Source organism: Doryrhamphus excisus, chromosome 22 (assembly GCF_030265055.1).
Source record: "Doryrhamphus excisus isolate RoL2022-K1 chromosome 22, RoL_Dexc_1.0, whole genome shotgun sequence".
NCBI lineage: Eukaryota > Metazoa > Chordata > Actinopteri > Syngnathiformes > Syngnathidae > Doryrhamphus > Doryrhamphus excisus.
In genome coordinates, this window is record NC_080487.1 from 7,441,577 (window position 1) to 7,464,040 (window position 22,464).

The window sequence follows — 22,464 nt, forward strand, 5'->3', positions numbered from 1 at the left end:
CATGCATATTTTCATTTTTCAGTATGTGGCCATGCTGGAAAGAGTTTGGACACCCCTGCACTACACCAACTTCTTTCACTGACTGTGGCGTGTGGGATTGCCGTGTGCTGTTGTCGTTGCATACTTGTTACAGTGATGCTTGAGGTGTCTCTTATAGCTGTCCTCTTGCAGTAGATGGTCGGGATTACAGCTGGCCAGCCAATCTGCTCTCGGCGTCTGCGGGGCCGGGGTTGTCGCTTTGCCTTTTTTGCCCTTTCTGCCTCGAGGCACTGGCGTAGACAGACCTGGAAACAGCGTGGCATCAGACACTGCTGAGTGGTTGCGCTCGGCATTAGTAGCGCTGTTAAGGATAGACCCACGTGACCGGATATACGCTTTGACAAGCCAGAGATGAGGTTGCATGGCTGTCAATAAATGAAATGAATGGATTGTATGGCAACACCAGCAACCGGCTGCTGGCCAAAGGATTGTGGCGCATTCTCTTAGCGTGACTGAAGAGCAGAATGGATGCAAATAGCATTAGCAGCATGCTCGCTAGTCACCAACACATATGCACAACTAATGTACATCTAATTCACCTTATTTATGATATATTCTGTAAACATCAAATGGCTATATGTGCAGCCTGGGACAAAGTATTCCAAGTACAGTATTTATATGACAGTGTCTGTCAGTGGATGATATCAGGATGCGTATCTCAGCATCCTCAAGGGTCGTGGCAGCAGAGTGCATGTACCAAAATGAAAATGCATGCAGTCTGTACATAGTTACCAGAGTGGTTGGTCAGTGTCTTGGTTGTGCCATCTTGACTTGGGGTTATCAGGTCCCAGATGAAGCCTTTGATGTTCTCGTCGCCACGGTAATGCAACAGGCAGTAAGCCAGGAGGGCTCGGCAGATGGTCTCCACGTCAGCCTCCTTCAGGGGTCGCTTGAAGCGACCGTGAGCCAGGATGTCACTCCACCGACCCCACCTGAAGGCACAATGGGAGGGACGTCACCAGATTTCTCATTTTTGAAAAAAAGGGACACTGGGCCTGGGATCAATAAATAAAGGAACATTCATATGAACAACTAAAACAAAACCACCCCTGACACTAAGGATCGACCGATCGGCTGGCCGATATATCGGGACGATATTTTGTGTTCTTTGCTTTAATTGGTATCGGCCGATACGCGTGTGGGTTTGCCAATGTATTTTTCCGCCGCATGATTTACAAACAGGCATCCGCCGGGCAGCTTTGTGTTGCCGGAGGACCCTGCAACACACGCAGTCGTGGTACCCCCCCACACTGCAACAGTGGTGAATCATAACAAGGGTACGTTTTCAACTTTTCATTATCCTCTAACAGTTAAACTTAGTTGAAATATTGCCACCTGCTTTGAAATAGGAAACATGAACGCCAAGTGCATGCAATATACATGCTTGAAAATATAGTTTAGTTTGTGGGTGTGAAAACCAGGAATGCTGCTGAATGCTTCATCTTTAAAAGTGCCTACCGTTGGAATTAGGGAGCTGTTGATGTAGGTTGCCGCTTTAATGGCAACCTTGGCAATTCAGTTCCATGGTGTTTGTAGGAGTTTCATTCAGCAAACGCCAGGCTGAGGTAAATGCGTGTGCACTCTCTCTGAGCATGCGCGCGCACACACACAGAGCCGATAGGAGCAGCCGTGTCTGCTTATGAGAGGTCTTTAGCGTGCACAACACCAACTTTAATGATGAGAGAAATGTTTTATATATCGTACTAAATTGTGTCAGTGTGATGTGTTTGCGTGTTGGAGGCAGGGGGTTGGGGGGTGTGTCTCACTGCGGAGGAGCAGTCATCACATCGATGCTAGATAAATTTGAACTACGACAAATGCTTTGCACATGGTTGAATATTTACTCCTTTTAAAGTTGATAATGCCGTTTAAATGTGTGTTTAAGAAAGCTGAATCCTACTGTGTTCAGTGTTTACATTTCAATAAATATTTGTGTAAACTTGAGACCTGTAATATTTGTTATCATTGTCATTTTTTCATGTAAATTGAGGGAGCAAAATATTGTCGGCCACAAATATTGGCCCAAGCAAAATCGGCCATCGGCTAAGGGTGGTGAAAAAAATCTGTATCAGCATCGGCTCATACCGGTCGATCCCTACCTGACACGCTATTCACAGCTTCATCTATCATGCTTATCAGTAATAAATGATTGAATCATGCTGTTTTACTGCCTATTAGTCACAAAATATACTATATTAATGCAAACCAAACCAACTTAAGTCACTCAGCTCCCCTAGCACCAGAACACATATCAGCACCTGTCTTACAGTATACGTATGTCTTAGATGACTTTTTTTTCCCTCTTATTAGGTCAACTATGTTAGGGAAATAAGCGTTAAGGTGACTATAGGGGTGTTATTTCATGTCTTAGAGGGCTCCAATGTTAAAATGCGTATTTCAGACGGTGGTAAACAGGTTTTCTGTCTTAATTTCTCTTATGTCGACTATATTGGGTAATAGGAGTGTAAAGATGACTACAGGGGTGTTATTTCATTTCTAGAGGGCGCTAATAATGTCAAAAGCGTATTTGGAAGGGTGGAAATTCTCCTCACTGTTGGTCCTGGAACCAATTAACGTCCATAAATGAGGGATTACTGTACTATTAAGACTAATATTGGTCATGGTGACTGTGGAAATCAGAGGGAGCTGGTAATTTAGTGGTAACATGACCTCATTCTTTCATGAACGTCCACGTCAGGCTGCACAACAACCTCTCCTACCATCTCCCAAAGCAAGTAGAGCTTGTGTGGCAGCGGGTTGGTCCCATTCACCCCGTTCCGAGCGAGGTTGTTTTTCAACGTCCATTGAAGTGTGTGAACTGACCTTACTGGGATGGTAGAGAGGATAAACTGGCTGACAAGTGAGTAGGACTGACATGTGATGGGAAAGGACGACACAGCATCCACTGGAGACAACGCACGCCATCAGCCAGTGTGTTTTTGTGTCCTACAGCCTCGGGCCACAAGACTAGACTGTAACAATAACAAAGCCGGCATCTCACTAGTGCCAGCGCTCCTCGCACACGCAGTCACGTCCAGTCAGCCATGAAAATAGACAGGCTCCCTCTATGAGTGTTGGAAGTGTGTCAGCACAGCACCGTGCTTGCATTCATTTCATAGTCAGTTTCATGCACCAACAAAAGGCTCCCTGACATCATTCACCATAAAGATATTGTTTGTAATGATGTTCCTCATTGTCCCTATGGTAAATTATCAAAAATGACATTTACATGTAGTTGATGGCTCTCGCTGTTCAGCCTCATTTCCGGAAGTGACATCATCGGGGTGCCACCTCTCAGCAAGATTAGAGTAAATATACGCTTCTCCAGGTCGATGCTGGATTTGGTTCAGTATATTTTTCCCACCCAAAATGTCTGCCGGATGTTCACAGTATCATAGCCCTACTGGAAGTTTCTTTTCTTTTCCAAAAGAGGCAGAGCTTCTCAACGGGTGGGGCCGGCCCCCCTGGGGGGAACATGGGGAACTGTTAGAGGAAGCGCAAGAGGCTTTCATTTTAGTGCAGAGCTGCAAACATGTACAAATTCATAGTACTTAACATTAGACTCTTGAATACGCTGGTATGCTCTCCATTTTGTTGCACTTTCTTGGTTTCAGTTTCAAGTGACAAATGACGAATAGATATCAGTTTCTCCAGTATTTCAAAAGGGGTGGGGTTGGGGTGACAGAAAATAATTGAGAAGCACTGATTTAAGATGGACAATGGAGGAAGCAGGTGCAGTGATCAACAACAAGCATTTGGCTAGAAAGTACGCTATAAACGTTTTGAAAAAGGATGCTATTGCTGAGGTGGTACACAGGAAAAAGAAAAGCTGACACATAACAGATGTGTCTTGTAAACACTAAGTGCTGTAAAGCATGATACATCTTATATCAACATCTTTTCACAGACTTATGTATGTTGACCGAGTTTACCAAGTTCCAAATGTTTCTCCCTCCTCCAAAACTATTGGCTGAAATCTTTGCTCTGATGACTAAACATACACCGGCATGTTTGTTTACCCAAGTCATGACATCACTTCCAGAAATGAGACGGTACAGCAAGAGCTAGCTCATCATAACTGGCGCCATCAATTATAAAAGCCATTTTTGATCAAAGCTGATGAATCATGCCACCATCCAACCATGCAAAACTGACCCTTCTCAAATGTGCTGCATCATACTGTATTATGTACTTGATCTACGGCTACAAATGGAAGACCTACCCGTAGACTAGCAGGTTCTTCTCCACCCTGAAGCACTCTGATCGGGGGTAGCCCTGAGCCCTGTCTTGGGGCCGTCGCGGTTTGGACACCGGCCTACTGGGTTCGTCCTCTTCGCTCTCCAGCTCTGAGAATTCCATCATCTCGTCTTCTTTCACGCTGCTGTAGTGGCGTGTCTGCTTCCTCACCCTGGGCGTGTCAATGACCAGCGTGTTCTGAGAATGACAGTCAGGGCTTTCAGTCCCGACGTAAAACCTACTTCTACATTTCTTATTTTATGAACCCTAACCCTGAGGTGAAGTGTGTGTATATATATATATATACACACACATACATATACCCAAACATGTGCCAATTCGAGTTTACACTGAAAACATAATGCAATGACGAGGCTCCTCTGGTAGACACAGGCAGCAATGGGTACGGTGCTCCTTAATTGCACCATAGTTCTGTGCTATGGGATGAAGATGTTTGGCTACAGAAGCAACCAATCCAGCCTCAGAACTTGCAGGGTGCGGGAGTTTATGTGTCTTACCCGTCCGTTGATGGCATCCAGGTCCAGTTCCGCCTTCTTAGCCCATTTCTGCCAGAAGTCTGGATCCTCCAGAGAAATGTCTGTCCTGTTACCGGGTGCAACAAAACTGGCCTACAGGAAGACAAGAAAAGTGGAGTCCGTGATGCAGAAGACAAGAGGTCTTATTGTTAGGATTAGTAGAGTCCTCACCTTGGCAAAGGTAGAGCCTTTGCCCTCCGACTCGATGGTGATGGTGTGGGTACGTCTCTGAAGGATCTGGTCAATGTCTTCCTCACAGAATTTAGAGCCTTCATCCTCCTCATCCATAAGAGCTCCATATGCTCCTTTTCTCAGAAGGTCTTCGATTTCTTTCTTGGACAACTGCTGGACCTGGAAGAGGAACGTTGCTGCGTGGTGAGTCATGTCTACTTCTCTCAGTGAACATCCTACTGGGTGTACTGGACCAGTGCCGTCTAGCTCACCCCACTGTTGGCATTCTCACGCCCGCTCATACTCTGGAGGACGGCCTTGTCCAAACCCAGCTTCAGACTGGCCTTGTCGAACATCTCCCTCTCGTAGCTGTTCCTGGTGATCAGCCGGTAGATCTTGACCGCTTTGGACTGGCCGATACGATGACACCGTGCCTGGGCCTGCAGACAGATGGATTTGTATCACCCCCACGGCATATCACACCCCTCAAGGCCTCCAGCCTGGTCTTTCAAATACCTGCAGGTCGTTCTGAGGGTTCCAGTCGGAATCAAAGATAATGCAAGTATCTGCGGCAGTCAGGTTAATGCCGAGGCCCCCGGCTCTTGTGCACAGCAGGAAGACAAAGCGGTCGGAATCTGGTCTGGAGAAGCGGTCGATCGCAGCTTGTCGCAAATTACCACGAACTCTGCCATCGATGCGCTCGTAGGGATAGCTGGGCACACAGAAGCCCCCGGAGATGTTTACCATCAACATCAATGCCGGATTCAAACCCGCTGCAAAGCCTTCTCACCGTTTCTGGATGAGATAATCCTCCAAGATGTCCAGACAGCGGACCATCTGACTAAAGACCAAGACTCTATGCCCACCCGCCTTCAGTTTGGGCAGCAGCTTGTCAATGAGCACCAGCTTCCCGGCAGCATGGACCATTGCTTGAAGGGCCATGTCGGGCATGTCCGCTCCCACGTGGGAGTCCCGAAACTCCTCAATGATCTTCTCTTCAGCTCCTGAATGACAGAAGCAAAACCATAAAGGGGAAACCAGAAGGGCGCGTGATGTTCCTCCAGCGGTTAGCACGTGTACCGTTAATGAGGTATGGGTGGTTACAGCATTTCCTTAGCTCCATCATCGTGTTGAGGAGGTTGGGTACACTAGAACCGCCTCCACCACCGCCACCACCTCCTCCTCCTCCTCCTGCACCTCCTTTAGACAGGAAGGAAAAGTTCTTCTCCAGAATGGCTCGATAGTACTTCTTCTGGATGTTAGTAAGCTCCACCTAACCAAAGACATGGGCGCATTTCATTTTCCATTCCTCCTCCATCCCATGGAGAATGGAAATAAATCAAGCTTCCTTACCTCGATGATGGTCTCCTCCTTAGGTGCCAGGTTCTTTTCTACGTCCTCCTTTAGCCTCCTCAGCATCATGGGCTTGAGAATGCCCTGCAGGTTCTGAACCTAAAGCACACAGACGGTGTGAAGATGTTTGATCTCGGAGGATGGAAGCGTCCTGGTTTCATTGTGCTTACCTGTTCTTCAGTCTTGAGGTCTCCAAATTCAGTCATAAATGTTTGTTCCGACGGGAAACGCTCCGGCTCCAAAAAGTTGAGCAAGCTGAAGAGCTCCTCCACAGTGTTTTGAAGTGGCGTTCCTGTCAGCAGAACTTTGTGCTCCTGGATGAGAAAGGAGCGAGCGGAAATCATTTCAGTGAGAAATATGCAACGTATACCCACTAGGGCTGTCACTAAGCACTCCCTTCAGAAGAACTAAGAAGAAGAATTAAAGAAGAAATTATTAAAGAAGAATTAAAAACACTGCTTTTAAGAAAATACAATGGAAAAGTATGCTAAATTAATGCCAATCTACTCATTTCATTTCTACGAGGTTACACTCTTCTACACGCTGTGTGTATGCTAGCGGCCCCGGCTCCCCCCACCCAGACAAAGACTGTGTGACAGACAAAAAGGGCTCACTCCGTTCATGCTATGGAACAACGGTGCTGAAAGCAATGAACAGAGTGAACACTCTTCCTGCCAGACGTGCATGCACATGCACATATATTGATCATCCACTTCATTCTCATTGGTTGTTTCATTCATTCACCACCCTGGGCCTACTTTATCATATATAAGATAAGATAAGCCTTTATTCGTCCCTCAGTGGGGAAATTTGCATTGCACAGCAGCAAGTGTACAGAAGGGCACCCCTAACCCTAACTCCTAAGAGTACAGAATCAGTTAAGCAGTACAAAGTACAAACTACACAATATAAACAACCCAAGTATTAACAAATCAACAATTTTACCAAGAGTTATATACAAATACAGTTTGCAGATAATGTGAAATGAGATGAAATATATGACCAGTCTATACACTATGAGATCTTGCTAGTGAGTTAATATGAGGCATTATAGATATACTACAATTAGAACTTAATATATTGCACTTAGAGCCTTAATATTGTACATGGAGCTTGATCAGATATATCATACCTATACAACATACGTGGTGTTATGCAAGTGTCATCAAGTCAATCATCTCAAGCAATGCTCACCATGTCCATCATCTTGAGTCCTTCCAGCAGTTTGCAGTTTCGGTTTTTCAAGCGGTGGGCTTCGTCGATCACCACGCAGCGCCACGGGATGCCGCGAAGCTCCGGACAGTCGGCCAGAATCATCTCAAAGGTGGTGATCACAGCGTGGAAGCGATACGCTCCCTTTATTATCTTACCCTGCGGGCAAAATGCAGAAGGGAAGGCTTGGTAACTTGTTTATGCCTCCCTGTGCGGTACCGCATGGTGCCATAATCTCTGTGGACCTGTGCATCTCTGAAGTACATCTCGTAGGCTTGGATGGTTCTGCGGCTGGCCTGGCTGCCGTGGTAGACCACGGCATTGAGCTCCGTCCACGTCCGGAACTCTCTCTCCCAGTTGGGAATGGTGGAGAGCGGGGCGATGACCAGGAAGGGCCCCTGAATCCCCTTCATGTAGATTTCATAGAGGAATGTAATGGACTGGATGGTTTTTCCCAGACCCATCTCGTCAGCCAGTATACAGTTACGTCTGTCAAGGACAGGGGGTGACTTCATCGTAGGAAAACATTTGTTGCTTAAGTAGTTCTTTATGTGCAGTCTATCAACCCCAACGCCTTCCTCGCTTACGGTGCAACAAAATAGAACAGGTAAAACATACAATGTATCTACCTTGCAGACTATGTGGGTGTAGAAATAGGTATTTACATACTAGAAAACATGCAATACAGTACCATTTCATACACATTTACAACCTGCAAGGCATGCTGGGTAGCTTTCAGCTAGGGTAGATTGGTTTGATGTGGGAAATGTACATGTGGTTTCTTTACACTTACGAGTTGTACCAGTTGAAGGTTAGCCAGTTAAGGCCTTCTAGCTGGTATTCCCTGAGTGCGTTTCCGTTCCTGTATTCCCTCGAGCCTTCTAACTTTTTCCACTCCGAAGCCTGAGGCCGATCCTAAACCAGGACAACACCAACACAGTAAAAGATTATTATTGTAGTGTCTATTTTTAGATATGATTTTTCAAATGTGCATCTTGTATGAAGCTTTAAAATAAATTAAACTCCTCATGTTAAGTATTTATTTTAATAAAACAACTTGACAGGCACATTTGGCTTTCATTTGTCTTTGGCTTTCAAACTCCCTTTGTGGGAAAAATATGGGGATACATATGGTATATTCATGTTCAACCTAAATATATCGGGATACGGGTTTTGGTCCATATCGCCCAGGCCTACATGCAATGAAATATCGTAATGGACCGCTCGCTGACTGCCAGCCATTCCAGATGCATGCAGAGGAAAGCTTAGGCTTTGGAAGCAGAGCATCAGGGTGCAGATGTTAGCGATGGACACGAGTTGAGAGAGCAGCGAGTGACGGGAAGACCTCAGCTAAGCAGCTGCTTGTGTTCAGCATTAAACACACTGTTAGTGGTTTGGCCTGGCCACAAGAGCGTGCGTGTAAGACCACAAGAGCGTGGCCCCGTGGAGAGCAGTTAAGGGGCTGTAAATCTGTAGGAAGGAAGGAGCAGGCGGCAGGCCAAGCCACACCAACACACATGCCTGTTGGTGTGCTTCTGTGGCTCCGCCCATGTCAGACATATTTATTCACCAGTGACGTGTGGGACGTCTGTGTCTGTCCCACTACCAAGCAAACATCACCTTATTATAACTCAACACCCACATAACATTTGCTAGGAACATACAGTAGTCACTGTATACAGACTGCTCCGAGTTATTGACTGGGTTTTTTTTTTTAATTTGCTGCACGTGAAAAAGCATTGGACACTACTTACCACTCGGTTAGTGTTGGGCGTACGAGCTGCAATGCGTTCGAACTCCTCAATTTTTGACTGGTCAATATCCGCCTTGAGTTCCCAGGTGGCGTCCTCGTAAGGTAGGCTGCACCATTTCACCAAATATAAGCTCACCGGCTGCACACACAGACGGGGGGAGTGAGTGTGGAAAATTGTAGCAGAGCTTCAAACCCATAAAAGATGTCCAGAGGAGATGAAAGCACCTCTCCGTTTTCGTCTGTGCTTTCTGAAATGTCCAGGACGCGGTCTACCTCCACATAGTCCGGGTTGAAAGGCTCATCATCCATCTGGAAAGAAGTCATGCAGCCATGAGGTGCTTTAATGTAGCCTGCCGTCACGTGCGAGGCCTGTTTGCAGGCCATTGCTACATAAAACCATGTACTGTACGTTATCTACACAGGTGACCATTTGGAAGGCTGAAGGTGCCTACGACGTGGCAGCTCAGGAGTCCAGTCAAATGAGTGGAATGGTGGTGGAGGACGGGATGAGAGAATTACCTCCGTGATAAAGTTGTTGAGTTGCTGCTTGGCCCTGAACCTTTTCACCTTCTGCTGTATTCGCTTGTCCTTCTCCAGCTCTTCCAGCTCTGCCCATCGACAGTGGAGGTAAGAACTGGGGAGAAAGAGAAGAGAAAAAGAACACGTGACCGGCAAGTAATGATTCTGAACAGGGAGGACTAAACACAGGACTCGCTCCAGAACGAGTTACAGCGTGCACCACCACGCCATTCATTGTGCCTCCCAAGCAACCGTGCGTCATGGAAAAGGAAAGCCATGGCCTACACGAAAAGGAAACACTGTGGGAGAGGAAGACACGCCCACCAATATTGGCCAATCTTTTGAATGCTGGGGGTCATGGATTCTATGCGCTGTATCAAAGACATCTGGGAGGAGAAGACCAGCCTGAGGCAACATCTTTTATGACTGTTATTTCAGTTCTTACTGAATACTGAATGTGGATCTTATGACTGTACTTGATATGTCCGCCAGTTGTCATGTAGGTATGAGAGCCCACTTACACAGTCTGGACATACAAATCAGAAAATCCAGAAAAAAGCCAACAAATACTAAACAAAGAGCTAATTATGAATAATTGGGTGAGTACTTAGGCAGCATGTCACACCCCGGGATGCTCTCCTAAACCTGAAAGGTTTGAGGATGTCACTCGGCAAGGCAAAGTTTCACTGATATCACTTCCACCAAAGAAGACAATGAAATGATATGTATATATTGGGACATATGATACGTATGTAAGAAAGTGTGTCACTCACAAGCCCTTGAACTTGACATAGAATTCCTCAACCTCAGCTTCCTCCCCAGACTCCAGCTGCAAAGACAAGGAAGGATTTCATTTCAAAGAACATTCTCATTGGCCGTGGGAGTGGAGGGTTACTGTGTGTACGCAAGGCAGCATGTGCAAGTCTGCTTTTATTCGTAGAGGCGATGGAGTATGGTGAGTATGTGAAAGAAGAACTAGAAAGGCAGAGCTGCTGCTGCTGCTGCTACTGTAATGCCATGAATCATCAATCACACTCTCATACAGCCTGAGGAAACGCTAGATTGGCGTCTGGCGTTGCTCTCGCCTTGTGGTTTTGGCTGTACGCCAAGCCTGGGGTCAAATCTGAATGGAGTTGTGCACGTGTGTGTGTGTGTGTGTGTTGGTGTGTGTGTAAGACAGCTGTCTGGCAAACAGAAAGTTGGCTGCTGACTATATGTGCATGCATGTGTTGGCCAAGCAACAAGCTGTCTCAAATAATGCTGGGTGCACGCACGCACACACACGCACGCACGCATGCACAGAAAACCTGAGCCAGTGACGACACTGCAGACCACAACTTGGGCAGTGGTATTCTGTACCATGCACATTTTACACACACGTGTGTGTGTGTGTGTGTACCTGTTTCCTAGCAGTGCGCACGGCCATGATCTTCTCCACAACGGGCCCCTCAGCCTCGGCCACATCCTGGAAGCCAAAGTAATGTTGTGTTCATTACTGACATGTACTGCTGTGATCAGTGAGGAGATGTTTCCCCCATCATGCTGGATGACACGGCAGAAACAAGCCAGTTCTAGCGCACCTGCAGCTGGGTGGATGAGGAAGACGGTGACTTGGGCGCAGGCGAATCGTCCCCGCTGTTGTCGTCTTCTGAGATCCGAAACTCCAAGTCCTCCGTGTACCTCTTCCTCTTCACCTGGCGGCTGGAGCGCCGCTTCTGATGAGCAAAGGAGGAGAGAGCCGTCAGTGATGGCGTGCTTAGCTACAGCTGCTCCTCCAGACGGCGAGGGAAAATGAAAGCATGGACAGCAACACATGAACTGTATGCTACTATGCTAACAACTTACAGTATATACATTGGTATATTAGCATGGCATATTTTATACAAGTGAAAGTTCTGCTTGAAATGCATCTTTTCACATCATCTCCCTTTTTTATTTGGCAACAGATATTTACCTGAAACGTACTTGCAGTAGGTTCTACTGCTGCTTATTAAAGAAAGGAAAAAGGTAGAAACTAAGTGAAAGACGGGTTTCTTTTAGTAGCTTCCATGTTTACTGTACATGGGCATGGAACCCAATGGCAGATCAGTCCAAATGGGGTAGAAAATTTGGGGAAGTTGGAAAATGTTAGGGTTAAGGATGAATTAAGGATGAATGCTAATGAATGCTATAGAGGTCATGCTACACAAAGTCCTAGGAAGAGGAGACTGGGATAATAACTGAAGAAGGTCAAAGAGAAAGGCATAAGCAAGGTCTGCTTGGTGTCATTCTTGTATTGAATCTTAGCTTTCTACGTCCTCCATGTGTACTACTGCATGTACTTAGTAGGGCTGGGTGATATGGACCAACAACTCAGATCCCGATATATTTAGGTTGAATATGGATATACGATATATATCCCCATAGTTTATCCACAGAGGGAATTCAAATCAAATTAAAGCCAAATGTGAGTGTCAAGTTGTTTTATTAAAATAAATACTAAACATGAGGATTTCTTTTATATTTTAAAGCTTCATACAAGAGTCACATTAAAAAATAGCATATAAAATAGTCGCCACAATAAAGTGGGCCATTTTATAAATAGACAGGATCAAATATATTTTGACCTATGATCAAATCCAAGAATGAAATGTGGAGTGCCTGGTTCAAGAGGACATTTTAAAATGTCAATGTAGTATTTTAGGTTAAAATGTTTGGAAGACACAGCATGTCCTTATTTTGTGGCAGGAATACCAACATGTCAACTGCATCAGGCTAGCATTAGCAGCTAACTTCCTTCTACAATTGTGCTAGCGCTCATGCTAAATAATTGGGACGTCAAAACTTCGCTGGACATTGCGTGTCCATGGTTTTCAGAAGGTTTTTATAGCGTTTTTTTTTCCACTGTTGCAAAGTGGACCATATCCTGTATTAGCAATGTGATAGGTTGTTTTTGCTCTGTCTTTCATGAAGAACGCAACAGGAACGCGGCAGACATCGCACACGTTCCTCATGCTGGAGTTAGGGTGGTTTTTACGTTTTATTTTTAAGGTGGTAAAAATGATTTATTTAATGCTCTGGATTGGAAGTGCCTCCATATTACAGTTACTGCTTATTCCTTGCCCACTTCTTCCACCTCAGACACGCTAGCTTGTTAGCTTCTACTGAGCCTCCGGGCTTCTGCTCTGCCCCTCCTCTTTAAGATACAGCTCAATTCCAGTCTATATCGATAAATGATATGGTTGGTTTTTATATCTTGAAAAAATACAGATATTTTTTTAAATATCGATATATCACCCAACCCTAGTATTTAGTTCCACTCTGTGTTACATTGGTTGCACCGTGAGTGAGCTTGATAAGCTGCTGTTGGTCTGTGAGGTGTGAGGAAGGGTAAATATGAAGCACAGCATGTTGGAATGTTGGAACTATGAGTGAATTGGGAGTATGCATGGACCCCCTGTATTTAAAAAGTACAACTTGTATTGTTCAAGTTAAAGATGGCTGCTGCAGCAGCGGCCTTCTACGTTACATGCTGTGACACGCAAGCTGATCAATCAACTCCACGCTTGACAAGAGTTTGGTACCTGCACTCCATCCTCATCCTCCTCCTCCACAGGTGAGGGAGGCGGAGACTTCACCTCCACGTCTTCACTGGCTGATCCCTGTCGCTTCCTCTTGGAATCCTTCTTGGCAGCAACAGCGCCATCCTCAGACTCCGTCTTCTTGCTACTACAAGAAGACAGGATAAAGGTTGGGATGATTTATTGGCAAACATTTCAAAGATGAGGCAAACTAACAGGACTGCCTGTCCCAGGACGGTGGCCATGTTTGATTTAGCCATTTACTAATCATTAGTGTGCCTCGGGGCCTGGAACACAGGGGGTTAATATGATGAAAGGGGGGGGGGGGGGGGGGGATCGAGAGATGCAGGCGGGGAGGGCGCACAAGAGGGGCCAGAGCCACAGCAAGAGGGGGGAGGGAGGGCGGACGCTTCCTCTCATCTCTGGCATGGAAAGAAAGAGGAGCCGGTGTGCGTGTGCGCTCACGTCTATACATCTACACAGGAAGTCCACACCACACGTTTGCTTACACTCACTTCCTATGCATCCCTAGACGGAAGGCTTCCACATAGTGCCCTCAGGGGCAAAATGGCCCAGTATTTTATGGTTTCAGCCTCTCATCCGCACGGAAACGGTGTTCTGGCTGCCCTGAAAGGATACTTTTGAAAAAGACTTCCAGAGTGCCGGGTCGTCGTGTCTTTTTAAAAATGATGACATCACTGAGGCCATGGCCTCACGTGACCAGAGGTGAGGTGATTGATGTGCCATATTGCTGATTTTTTGTGCAATTTCAGTACTTTTTTCCCCAACAGCATATGAACAGGCCAAGGCTGGCCCTTTAAGTTTAAGTGCATTGTGGGAAGTCTACTGTAACTGGCCTGCTAGCTAGCGGTCTTGGTATGTTTGCAAGCTTCTCCCTGAGAAAACCCACGGTGTGTATGAAACTGTTGATCATTCTGACTGACAGGAAGGTTTGAACTTTCCTGAATGTGAAAATGTGATGTACGCTGAGGCCTTTTACAGCCTTAAAACAAAGATTTCACTTATTGCAGGCTATTTTGGGAACCTATCCTTGTGATAAAGGAGGGAATAGTGTCGTGACTCACCCCAGTCGCCATGTATTTTCTGGTCTTATACTGCCACAATGACAGAGACGGACATATGTGCACGTGGTCACCAAAGCGTACTCAGTAACGAGTAATCTAACGTGTTACTATTTCAAAACAAGTCATCTGATTTAAGTTACTTATCCACTCACACTGCGTTACTATTGCAGCAGCGGCTGAATAACGGTAGTCGGGACGGCTGTATTCAGTTGGTCGTTTATTTTCACTGTCCTGCCGGCAGACCTAGCTAGCCGTGTGAACACTAGCAGTACTTCCTTCGAACTCTTCTTCTACTCCCTTTTCCGACTGCCCTTTAATGTCCACACACAAAACAGCAGCTGGGAACAACACAACACACCCAACGCCACGCTAGTTTTCAGCAAATAGAAAGCCAACTTTCAACTTCAAGTTCAACATGAAAAAAAGACTGTTGTTGTTCTGTGGTGAAAGGATGTTGCAGGCAGCCACCATTATGTAACTTTGTTACATTCAAAATAAAGTAAACTGTAAGGTTACTTTTTCTTAGTAATTGAGGCATCACTGGTCACATGGTTCCATCCGTGTCACAGCGCCACACTTAGGTGTGCCTCGTGTATTACGTTCCCGTCTGGATGCAAATATTTACTCCACTATGCCAAGTCACCATAAAAGAACAGTTTGTGGTGTGGCCAGAGAGACTTGCAGTTCAACCACAACTGCCCCCCCCCCCCCCCCCCCCACCCACACACATACAGCATGATGATCCTTCTATCGGGCTGGAATCCAACACGTTCCTTGCCTTCTGAATGACATCAAGAAAAGACATCTCATGTTCATATCTCCTTAACCTTCACTGTTTGACCTGCACTCAGAGAAAGCATGTATAAACATAAGAACCAAGATGGCCGACGTCACTCGGCGGGTTGGTGTTTGTCCTGTTAGAGCTGGAGCACACCATCTAAAAACTCAATACACACTTATGGCCATCGTGTGTCGTCATGTCAGACAATTTCTTGCCATATCTGCCATCTTGCCCTTCCACATCCCAGCATGGAAGCGCATCTCTCTCTCCCGCTCTCTCCCTCCTTTCCACTCGGCCCTCCTGCCTGCTCACTCCCTGGCGTCCCTGGGGCCCTTCTCCTTTCATCCTCGTGCCAAGAGCAATAACCATCTCCGTGGTAACGGCTGGTCATGTGACCTGCACCTGTTCCTCTGGCTGGTCGCCACACGCTGGAGCCATCTGGCCCCACACACACACACACACACACACACACACGTCTCCACTTGGCTGCTTCTCTCCCTCCTCCGTGGCCTTGCTTCTTCAACCTCCTCAGTCGTCACTCCATCACTACTCTACTCTTCCTACACACTACTCTTTCTCCACTATCCATTCCGTAACGTCTTTGCCTCTTATTCCAACGAGAAAAGCAGAATCATAGATGACCACAAGACCTAGCGAGGCGGCTATTAAACGAGGTTTTTTATCCATGCTATGAGCATGCAGTAACAGGTACACTGAATACATGTCATTCGTGGAGAATTTTGCCCCATTTTGGTCCTTTGAAGCATTAGCTAATCGCTAGCCGGCCATAGCTAGCTGCTGTGGCGTGGCCAGGTGTCACTACGGCAGTAAGGTAGTTCTTGGGCGTAACAATAACAATGTGCTTCAGATGCAGATTACATGATCCGTGAGGCTTCCGAGGAATGTCCCATTATGTGCTTTCCGAGCTGCCTCTTTTTACATCTTTAGCACAGATAGAAATACAGATAGTTCATGTCTCACATAGGAATTGTGGATGATGATTTGGTTTGTTTGGGTTCCTCCACCAGGAAGTGGATGCTGCTTGCTAGCAGTCGCTCAGCAGTGCGTAGAGCATAGAAACCTGTTTGACTCCTTTTTAACAGAGTCCCCTGGACATGAAATAACACCCCTATAAGTCACCTTTACGCTACTATTAGCCAATGTAGTAGACATAATAGAAAATACGCCATCTTAACCAAATGAGATAAGACGGACTCCCACATGAGCACAAACAGTGTACTTTCTGGTCGGGTCTACTAGTCTACTGCTGTTTCTAGTTAGCAATGGAACATACATGCAGTCAACATTCACACAGGATCTACTGTCAGCCATCCTACAACTCCAGCTAGCTGAGGTGCCACACGTTACAAATACTGTATTACACATCTTCTAGAATGCCTTCTTTGTATTTGGCCATGTTTATGCCTGAACATGCTTCATTTAGGACACAAACACATACAATTTGGTGAAATACACACTCGTGTTGTCTTTACGGTGAGTGCACAAACTGCACAAAGTGACGTATATAACGCTGCTATGTTTCACATTACCTTTGCCAAGCACAGCACAAAGCACAGTGCAATGGATGTGGATGAAATGTTCAGGAATGCTGGGAAACGGAAGAACTGATGACACTTTGGGGGTGACCCGGATCACCAGGATCCAGGAATTTCTTAAAGGATTCTTCAACATTGCTAGATAGGACCATTTTTGCCATTTGTGCATACAACGCCACAGAAAAAGGTCAGAGCACTACAAAAAAAAACTACAGGACAAATTTCCAACTGGTTGCAGAAATTATGAAAGACTGATCCAGATCATGGAATCGCTGGGGATACTGCGATCCAGAATATGGACACATATTTGGAATTGAAGATGTAACAAACAGCATCATATATAGAGTCGCCAAGACACGGTGGAATCTGGATGGTTTGGATCTTCAAAAGATGGAGGGACATCCAGAAGAAAACCACCCTTTTACCACCAGTTTACCCCGTTGAAGTTAATTTTTCATGATGGCCGTTGGATATTCATCTCCGTCGCTGTTACTTTCAAGTTGGCAGTTGGATATATGGCTCCCTAGCAACAGTGTTGCTATGTAGGTCCCACCCATACTCGGGACAGTCAATAAATGACTATTGGTTTTAAAAAAAGCCATATATTCTAAATCAAAGCATCAGTTTAGTAAAAACTAACATGGTTAAGTTCCACTTTGTCTATTCTGCATCATAAGACACTCTCCAACACAAACAAGAAGATATGTGCCATTGTTTTTTTAATTTGTCAACATGTACACCTATATAGAGAGTCTTCTAAATATTCATCTTCAATGCTTTGATACTTATATACTGGTTATTAATAGCCTGGTAATTAATAGAAAATATACTCATCCTGCCCGAGTCACACACAAACAACCACACAGGCTAACCCGGCTAGCTTCCATTCACGCTATGTAAGCAACAGTGGAAGCTAGCCAAACGGAGCTAGCTAGCCAACTTTGGCCAGGGTTTAACACCAATTGAACCTGTTGAGGCGGGGAGGGGGGATTGTTCAGTGTTTAGAATGATTTAGTGCCACAATTGAAGGCACTAAACTGAGGAAATATATCATCCAATATATACATCATCCAACCCAACCCAAACTTGTGTGCCGCTAACAGGGTGAACCACTTGGGTGCACAGTGATCTTACTCCATGGCCACCATCAACAGGCTTGTTATGAGCTAGACCTGAGTGCGTGGAGCTGGTATGTTTCTTTTCGGAGAAAGAAGAGAGTCAATGGACACCTGAGGCTTTGACATGCATGCATACATCATGTGTATATCGTCACCCCTGGCAAAAGAACACTGCAACAACGGCCAGGAGACAAGGACACCCAGCCACCATGACAGCCACGTTCTATCTCCACACAGCAACAAGCAGGGTGCCACAATGTGTGTACTGCAAACAAATCACACACGGGGAAGGGCGTGGCAGCTGAGAGCCGGGTTATTTATAGATGTACTTCCTGAGAGAAGTAGACAGAGAGGCGGTGTGAGCCAACGGGCCGAGAGAGAGAGAGAGAGAGAGAGAGAGAGAGAGACAGAGAGAGAGCAAGGTCAAAGGAGAGAAACGAGCTGACTCTGCAAGTCAAGCACCTGATTCTCTCCGTCTCAGCCAGCAAGATGTGTGCACACATGAAACCTTCCACCAGTAGTACAAGCATCTCCCATTGTGCTTTCGAGTGGAGCCAAGGTCATTTCCTGCTCACTTAAAGCTGATTGGGACACCTGGCATACAGTATGTACCTATCCATACTAGCGTTGGCCGGTATAGATTCTTCCAATGATAAAAGGAAAACAAGCCCTGTTGATGACTGTGTGCTGCGGCGGCTATAAAAGATGAATGAAAAGCTGTCAGGGGGAGGACCGTGTGTGGGGAAGCATTTACTCGGACCTATCTACACAGGTTGAAATGGTGATAAATGCCGGCGAAAGTTGGATGAATCTCCTCTTGAATGGAAGCTAGTAGGGTTAGCTTAGTTTTGTACTCCGACTGGTTGTGTATGCGCGCGACCCGGGCTTGAAGAATATATTTTCAGCACGTTGCGTTTTAAGGCTTTAATGTATGGAAGGTTAGTTAGCCGCAAATACACATTCGACACACATGGAACACACTTCCGTGATTGTCCTTCAAAATAAGAGCACCGTTTGCCCCATGTCTGCGTCAACAAAACAAGAGTGGGAAAAAATATCTTCTATATGCGGTTGTAATGGCATGGGTGACTAGATCTTCCTTCATGACAAGCATGACAGGCATTTAGCAGCAATGCGTGCAGAGGCGGACATCCATTAGACCAGTTAGCTAAGGTCCATATCACCCAGCCCTAATCCATACCAATATTTACTACATCAAAATGCATCCACCCTGAATATGAACTTATCCTGCACACTCACAATGCAAAGTCTTTACAGGCTGAGGAAGAAACGAATGCAATGATTCTTAGTCTTAAAAGGAATAGTACACTTTTTTTTTAGGAATATTGTCCATCATCCACCATCCTTACGTGAGCCATGAACACACATCTTCCTCTTTTCTGTGCCGTGTAAAGAGGCAGCTAAGAAGGCACGTAACAGGCCTTGTCAAAAAACCTCCAAAAATGTCCATCATGTGACATGCATATGAAGCACATTGTTATGATGATGGTTATGAACATTGTTAGGGCCAAGAACTAACATCAGTGGCCACAGGCTAGCGACTAGCTTCAGCGCACACTGGCTCCCAAAGCCTCAGGCCACTAGCCAAAGGCTAGATGAAGCGTTCCTTTCTATGTTGCGATGTGAAATCAATGCGCCCAGGAAGGAGGTTATACTAAAATACTCCACATATGACGTGTTGGCATCAATGTACCCGTTACTACATGCTCACAGCATGGACAGAAAACCTTGCTGGATCTTTAATAGCCGCCTTTCTAGCAGCATACATTTAACATGTTTGTCTTTATGCTTCACTCCCGTGTCTACGGTAAGTGTTGAGATTCAGTGGTCCCTGAAGGCACCATGGTCGCAAAGTGAAAGTGATAAATAACTTCAGCACTGTGGCTCCTGTCGCTGTAATTAGTTCCAGACCCGACCGCAACGAATGAAGATATAGGAATCCATGTTAATAACATAAAATCATTTTGAGCGTAGAAAATTGGTTTATGACTATTTATGACATTGCAATTCTAATGCTGCAGGGGCTCAAGACAGTCGCTAGCTAGCAAGCTAGTTAGCATCAAATGCATTTCTTCTAAAAAGTACCACTTCCACATGGAATGGATGTGTGATGTGGGGAAATGCCATGGATGACTTCATGCAGTGTTAAGCTAATGCCATGTAAGCTAATGTATCATCAATCCTTTGCGTCATCACTGCCATCGAGTGACCACCATAAAACATATCCCAAGGACTTCCATGTTTGGAAGTACCATAGAGCATTTATTGATTGCAGGTAGATATAGGGTAGAGATAATCCAAGTGCTATATTGTGAGGGATGGTGGTAGAAACCCGTTTCCACCTAGCCAAAGTCAAGTGGAAAGGTGCGAGTCCGTCTAGTCATTTAGAGAAAAGATGTACTACAGCACACATAATTTGCTCGTCTATTCCTAGTGTTTATTCTGGTTTCCCAGCAAAGTGTTCCATGCCATTGTTTTGGAGTGGACCTGTTACCTCCTGCCAGAAAAATAGTTCTTCCTGTTAGCTAAACAAATGACAATGTCTCGGTAGCTTGCTTTATATACAGTTCACTTATGTCAATACAACATGGCTGGCCTTTAAGGGGGGGCTGGGCGGGGTGTTAGGGTTTATAGTCGAAATAGATGTGTCCCATTATGTGTATTAGTAGCTCCCACGTGCTAGCTGTCTTTTTTTTTACAAAATCTCTTTAGAACACAGTAAAGGGAGAAAGACGGGTGGTCATGTTTTGCATCCGAAGTGTAGATGATGGTCAAAAGAACCCGCAAAAAGCACTTTTCCTTTAAAGATGAAAAAGTATAAATGCATGTCATGATGGGTGCAATACAACTGATGGGAGGAAAGGAAAGATGAAGGCTTGGGTAATTGTACTGGTCCACCATTTTAGAGTAGCAGTGAATGGCCAGCAGCCATTATTATGCTAAATTAACCTGGGCGCTGCAGGCCACCACTCAAGATGGAGGAAAGCCTGACAACAGATAACAGCTAGTTTACCAACACACACACACAGGACTCCCTCACCCCCACCCAATCGTAGCTGTGGAGTGGTCAGCAGCATGGCCTTCATTATCATTAGACGCCATTTTCTGCCACAAAGGGGGAAAGACCCTCCCCCAATGCACACACACACACACACACGCCTGCCCTTCATCGCCTCACACGCTCTTCTCACCCAAACTATCCCAACCCCCGCCTCTTCTCCAGTGGCCAATGCATGCATGCATACACCCCCCCCCCCCCCCCCCCCACTGACCCCTTTGGCCCTCCCTCTTCCTCGGGATAAAAGGGCCGCAAGAGCGAGAGGGACAGAGAGAGGGACGAAGGGAGAAGGGGGGAGACAGAGAGAAAGAAAGAGGGAGGGAGATGGAGAGAGGGAGATGGAGAGAGAAAGAGAGAGAGGGAGGGCTGGTAAAGCAGAGCGAGAAAGGTGGGGGCTGTCCTGACACATTCCTCTGTCGGATCAAGTTTCCACCTTCACAATGAAAGCAGCTCAGACTCCCATCTCTGCCTTTGCTCATGTCCTCTGACTCAGGAAGTACACAAGCCATCTGATGATACTGCCTGGTGTCCTGATACCATATATCCAATATCACTCCGATATCAGTGAAAAAAAAAGATATCAGGTTACACCAGCCTGCATCTACAACCGCATCATCAGGGTGTGCTGACTATTTCCCTTCATGCCTGAGAAGACATTGCAGTCGAGTTACTCATCGTGCACGAGTTCCCGTGGTGGCACAGAAGCAGGCAAGTTCAATACGAGCCTACATTGTGAACATGAATCCCACACTGACCGAAATGAACCAAATACCGCCTAGAAGTTCACAAGCCTTGCTTACATAAACGCTACACTGTCAAGAGCATCAGTGACATTTCCTACCTGGATTTTTTGGGGGTCTTGGCCTTGGGTGTGGAGTTCTTGACTTTTTTCTCCTTCGGCTCTTTGGGAGTCTTGGGGTTCTTGGGTGTTTTAGGCGTCTTGGGAGTCTTGGGCTCACTGCCCTCTGCCTTCTCCTTTGGTTTCTTTTTGCGTTTTCGCTTCTCCTCAGCAGGTGGAGAAATCCCGTGTCCAATTCCCACGCCAATACCCTGCTCACACCCCGTGACAGGAAGTTCCGACTTGCCGCCATCGTCGTCGTCGCCTTGTGTCACGTTTTGCCCTTCTTCTCCATCCTCTGCTTTTGTTTTCCTTTTCTTCTTCTTTTTTGGCTTACTTTCCCTGCCATTGGGTTGCTCCGTGCTGATAGGCTGACTGGAGTCAGCCGTGCTGCCAGCGGGTCTGTCAGGAGCCGTCATTAAGGTATCGGCGGAAGGGTCCGAGGGGGAATGCTGAGGGGCCAAGGAGAGAGACGATGGTTAATGCCAATGGAATTGCATTCAATTATACGAGACAAATCAGATTGGCAGCAGAGTATTTTTACAAGACAGACATATTGGAAGAGTGAAGCCCGTTCAATGAATGATGTAGAAAATGTACACTGAAAACATTTGGCTGAAGATGAGCG

The 22,464-nt window shown here is 46.0% G+C and overlaps 1 protein-coding gene across 5 annotated transcripts in view; it reads right to left on the reverse strand.

Annotated features, from left to right (window-relative positions):
• chd7 (chromodomain helicase DNA binding protein 7) overlaps window positions 1–22,464 on the reverse strand; it is a 58,707-nt gene that overhangs the window by 15,727 nt on the left and 20,516 nt on the right. For 4 of the 5 annotated variants that reach the window (XM_058062259.1, XM_058062261.1, XM_058062263.1 and 1 more), the window contains 22 exons: window positions 21,840–22,288; window positions 13,383–13,527; window positions 11,400–11,534; window positions 11,219–11,284; window positions 10,593–10,648; window positions 9,820–9,934; window positions 9,526–9,609; window positions 9,302–9,439; window positions 8,341–8,462; window positions 7,793–8,036; window positions 7,530–7,706; window positions 6,506–6,649; window positions 6,336–6,434; window positions 6,063–6,255; window positions 5,773–5,986; window positions 5,499–5,694; window positions 5,255–5,422; window positions 4,983–5,162; window positions 4,794–4,904; window positions 4,262–4,473; window positions 772–971; window positions 125–284 (listed from right to left, as the gene is read on the reverse strand). In XM_058062259.1, coding sequence (XP_057918242.1) covers window positions 125–284; window positions 772–971; window positions 4,262–4,473; window positions 4,794–4,904; window positions 4,983–5,162; window positions 5,255–5,422; window positions 5,499–5,694; window positions 5,773–5,986; window positions 6,063–6,255; window positions 6,336–6,434; window positions 6,506–6,649; window positions 7,530–7,706; window positions 7,793–8,036; window positions 8,341–8,462; window positions 9,302–9,439; window positions 9,526–9,609; window positions 9,820–9,934; window positions 10,593–10,648; window positions 11,219–11,284; window positions 11,400–11,534; window positions 13,383–13,527; window positions 21,840–22,288 — 3,608 coding nt within the window. The remainder of the gene's footprint in view (window positions 1–124; window positions 285–771; window positions 972–4,261; window positions 4,474–4,793; window positions 4,905–4,982; window positions 5,163–5,254; window positions 5,423–5,498; window positions 5,695–5,772; window positions 5,987–6,062; window positions 6,256–6,335; window positions 6,435–6,505; window positions 6,650–7,529; window positions 7,707–7,792; window positions 8,037–8,340; window positions 8,463–9,301; window positions 9,440–9,525; window positions 9,610–9,819; window positions 9,935–10,592; window positions 10,649–11,218; window positions 11,285–11,399; window positions 11,535–13,382; window positions 13,528–21,839; window positions 22,289–22,464) is intronic. The other variant, XM_058062264.1, reaches the window with a different exon arrangement.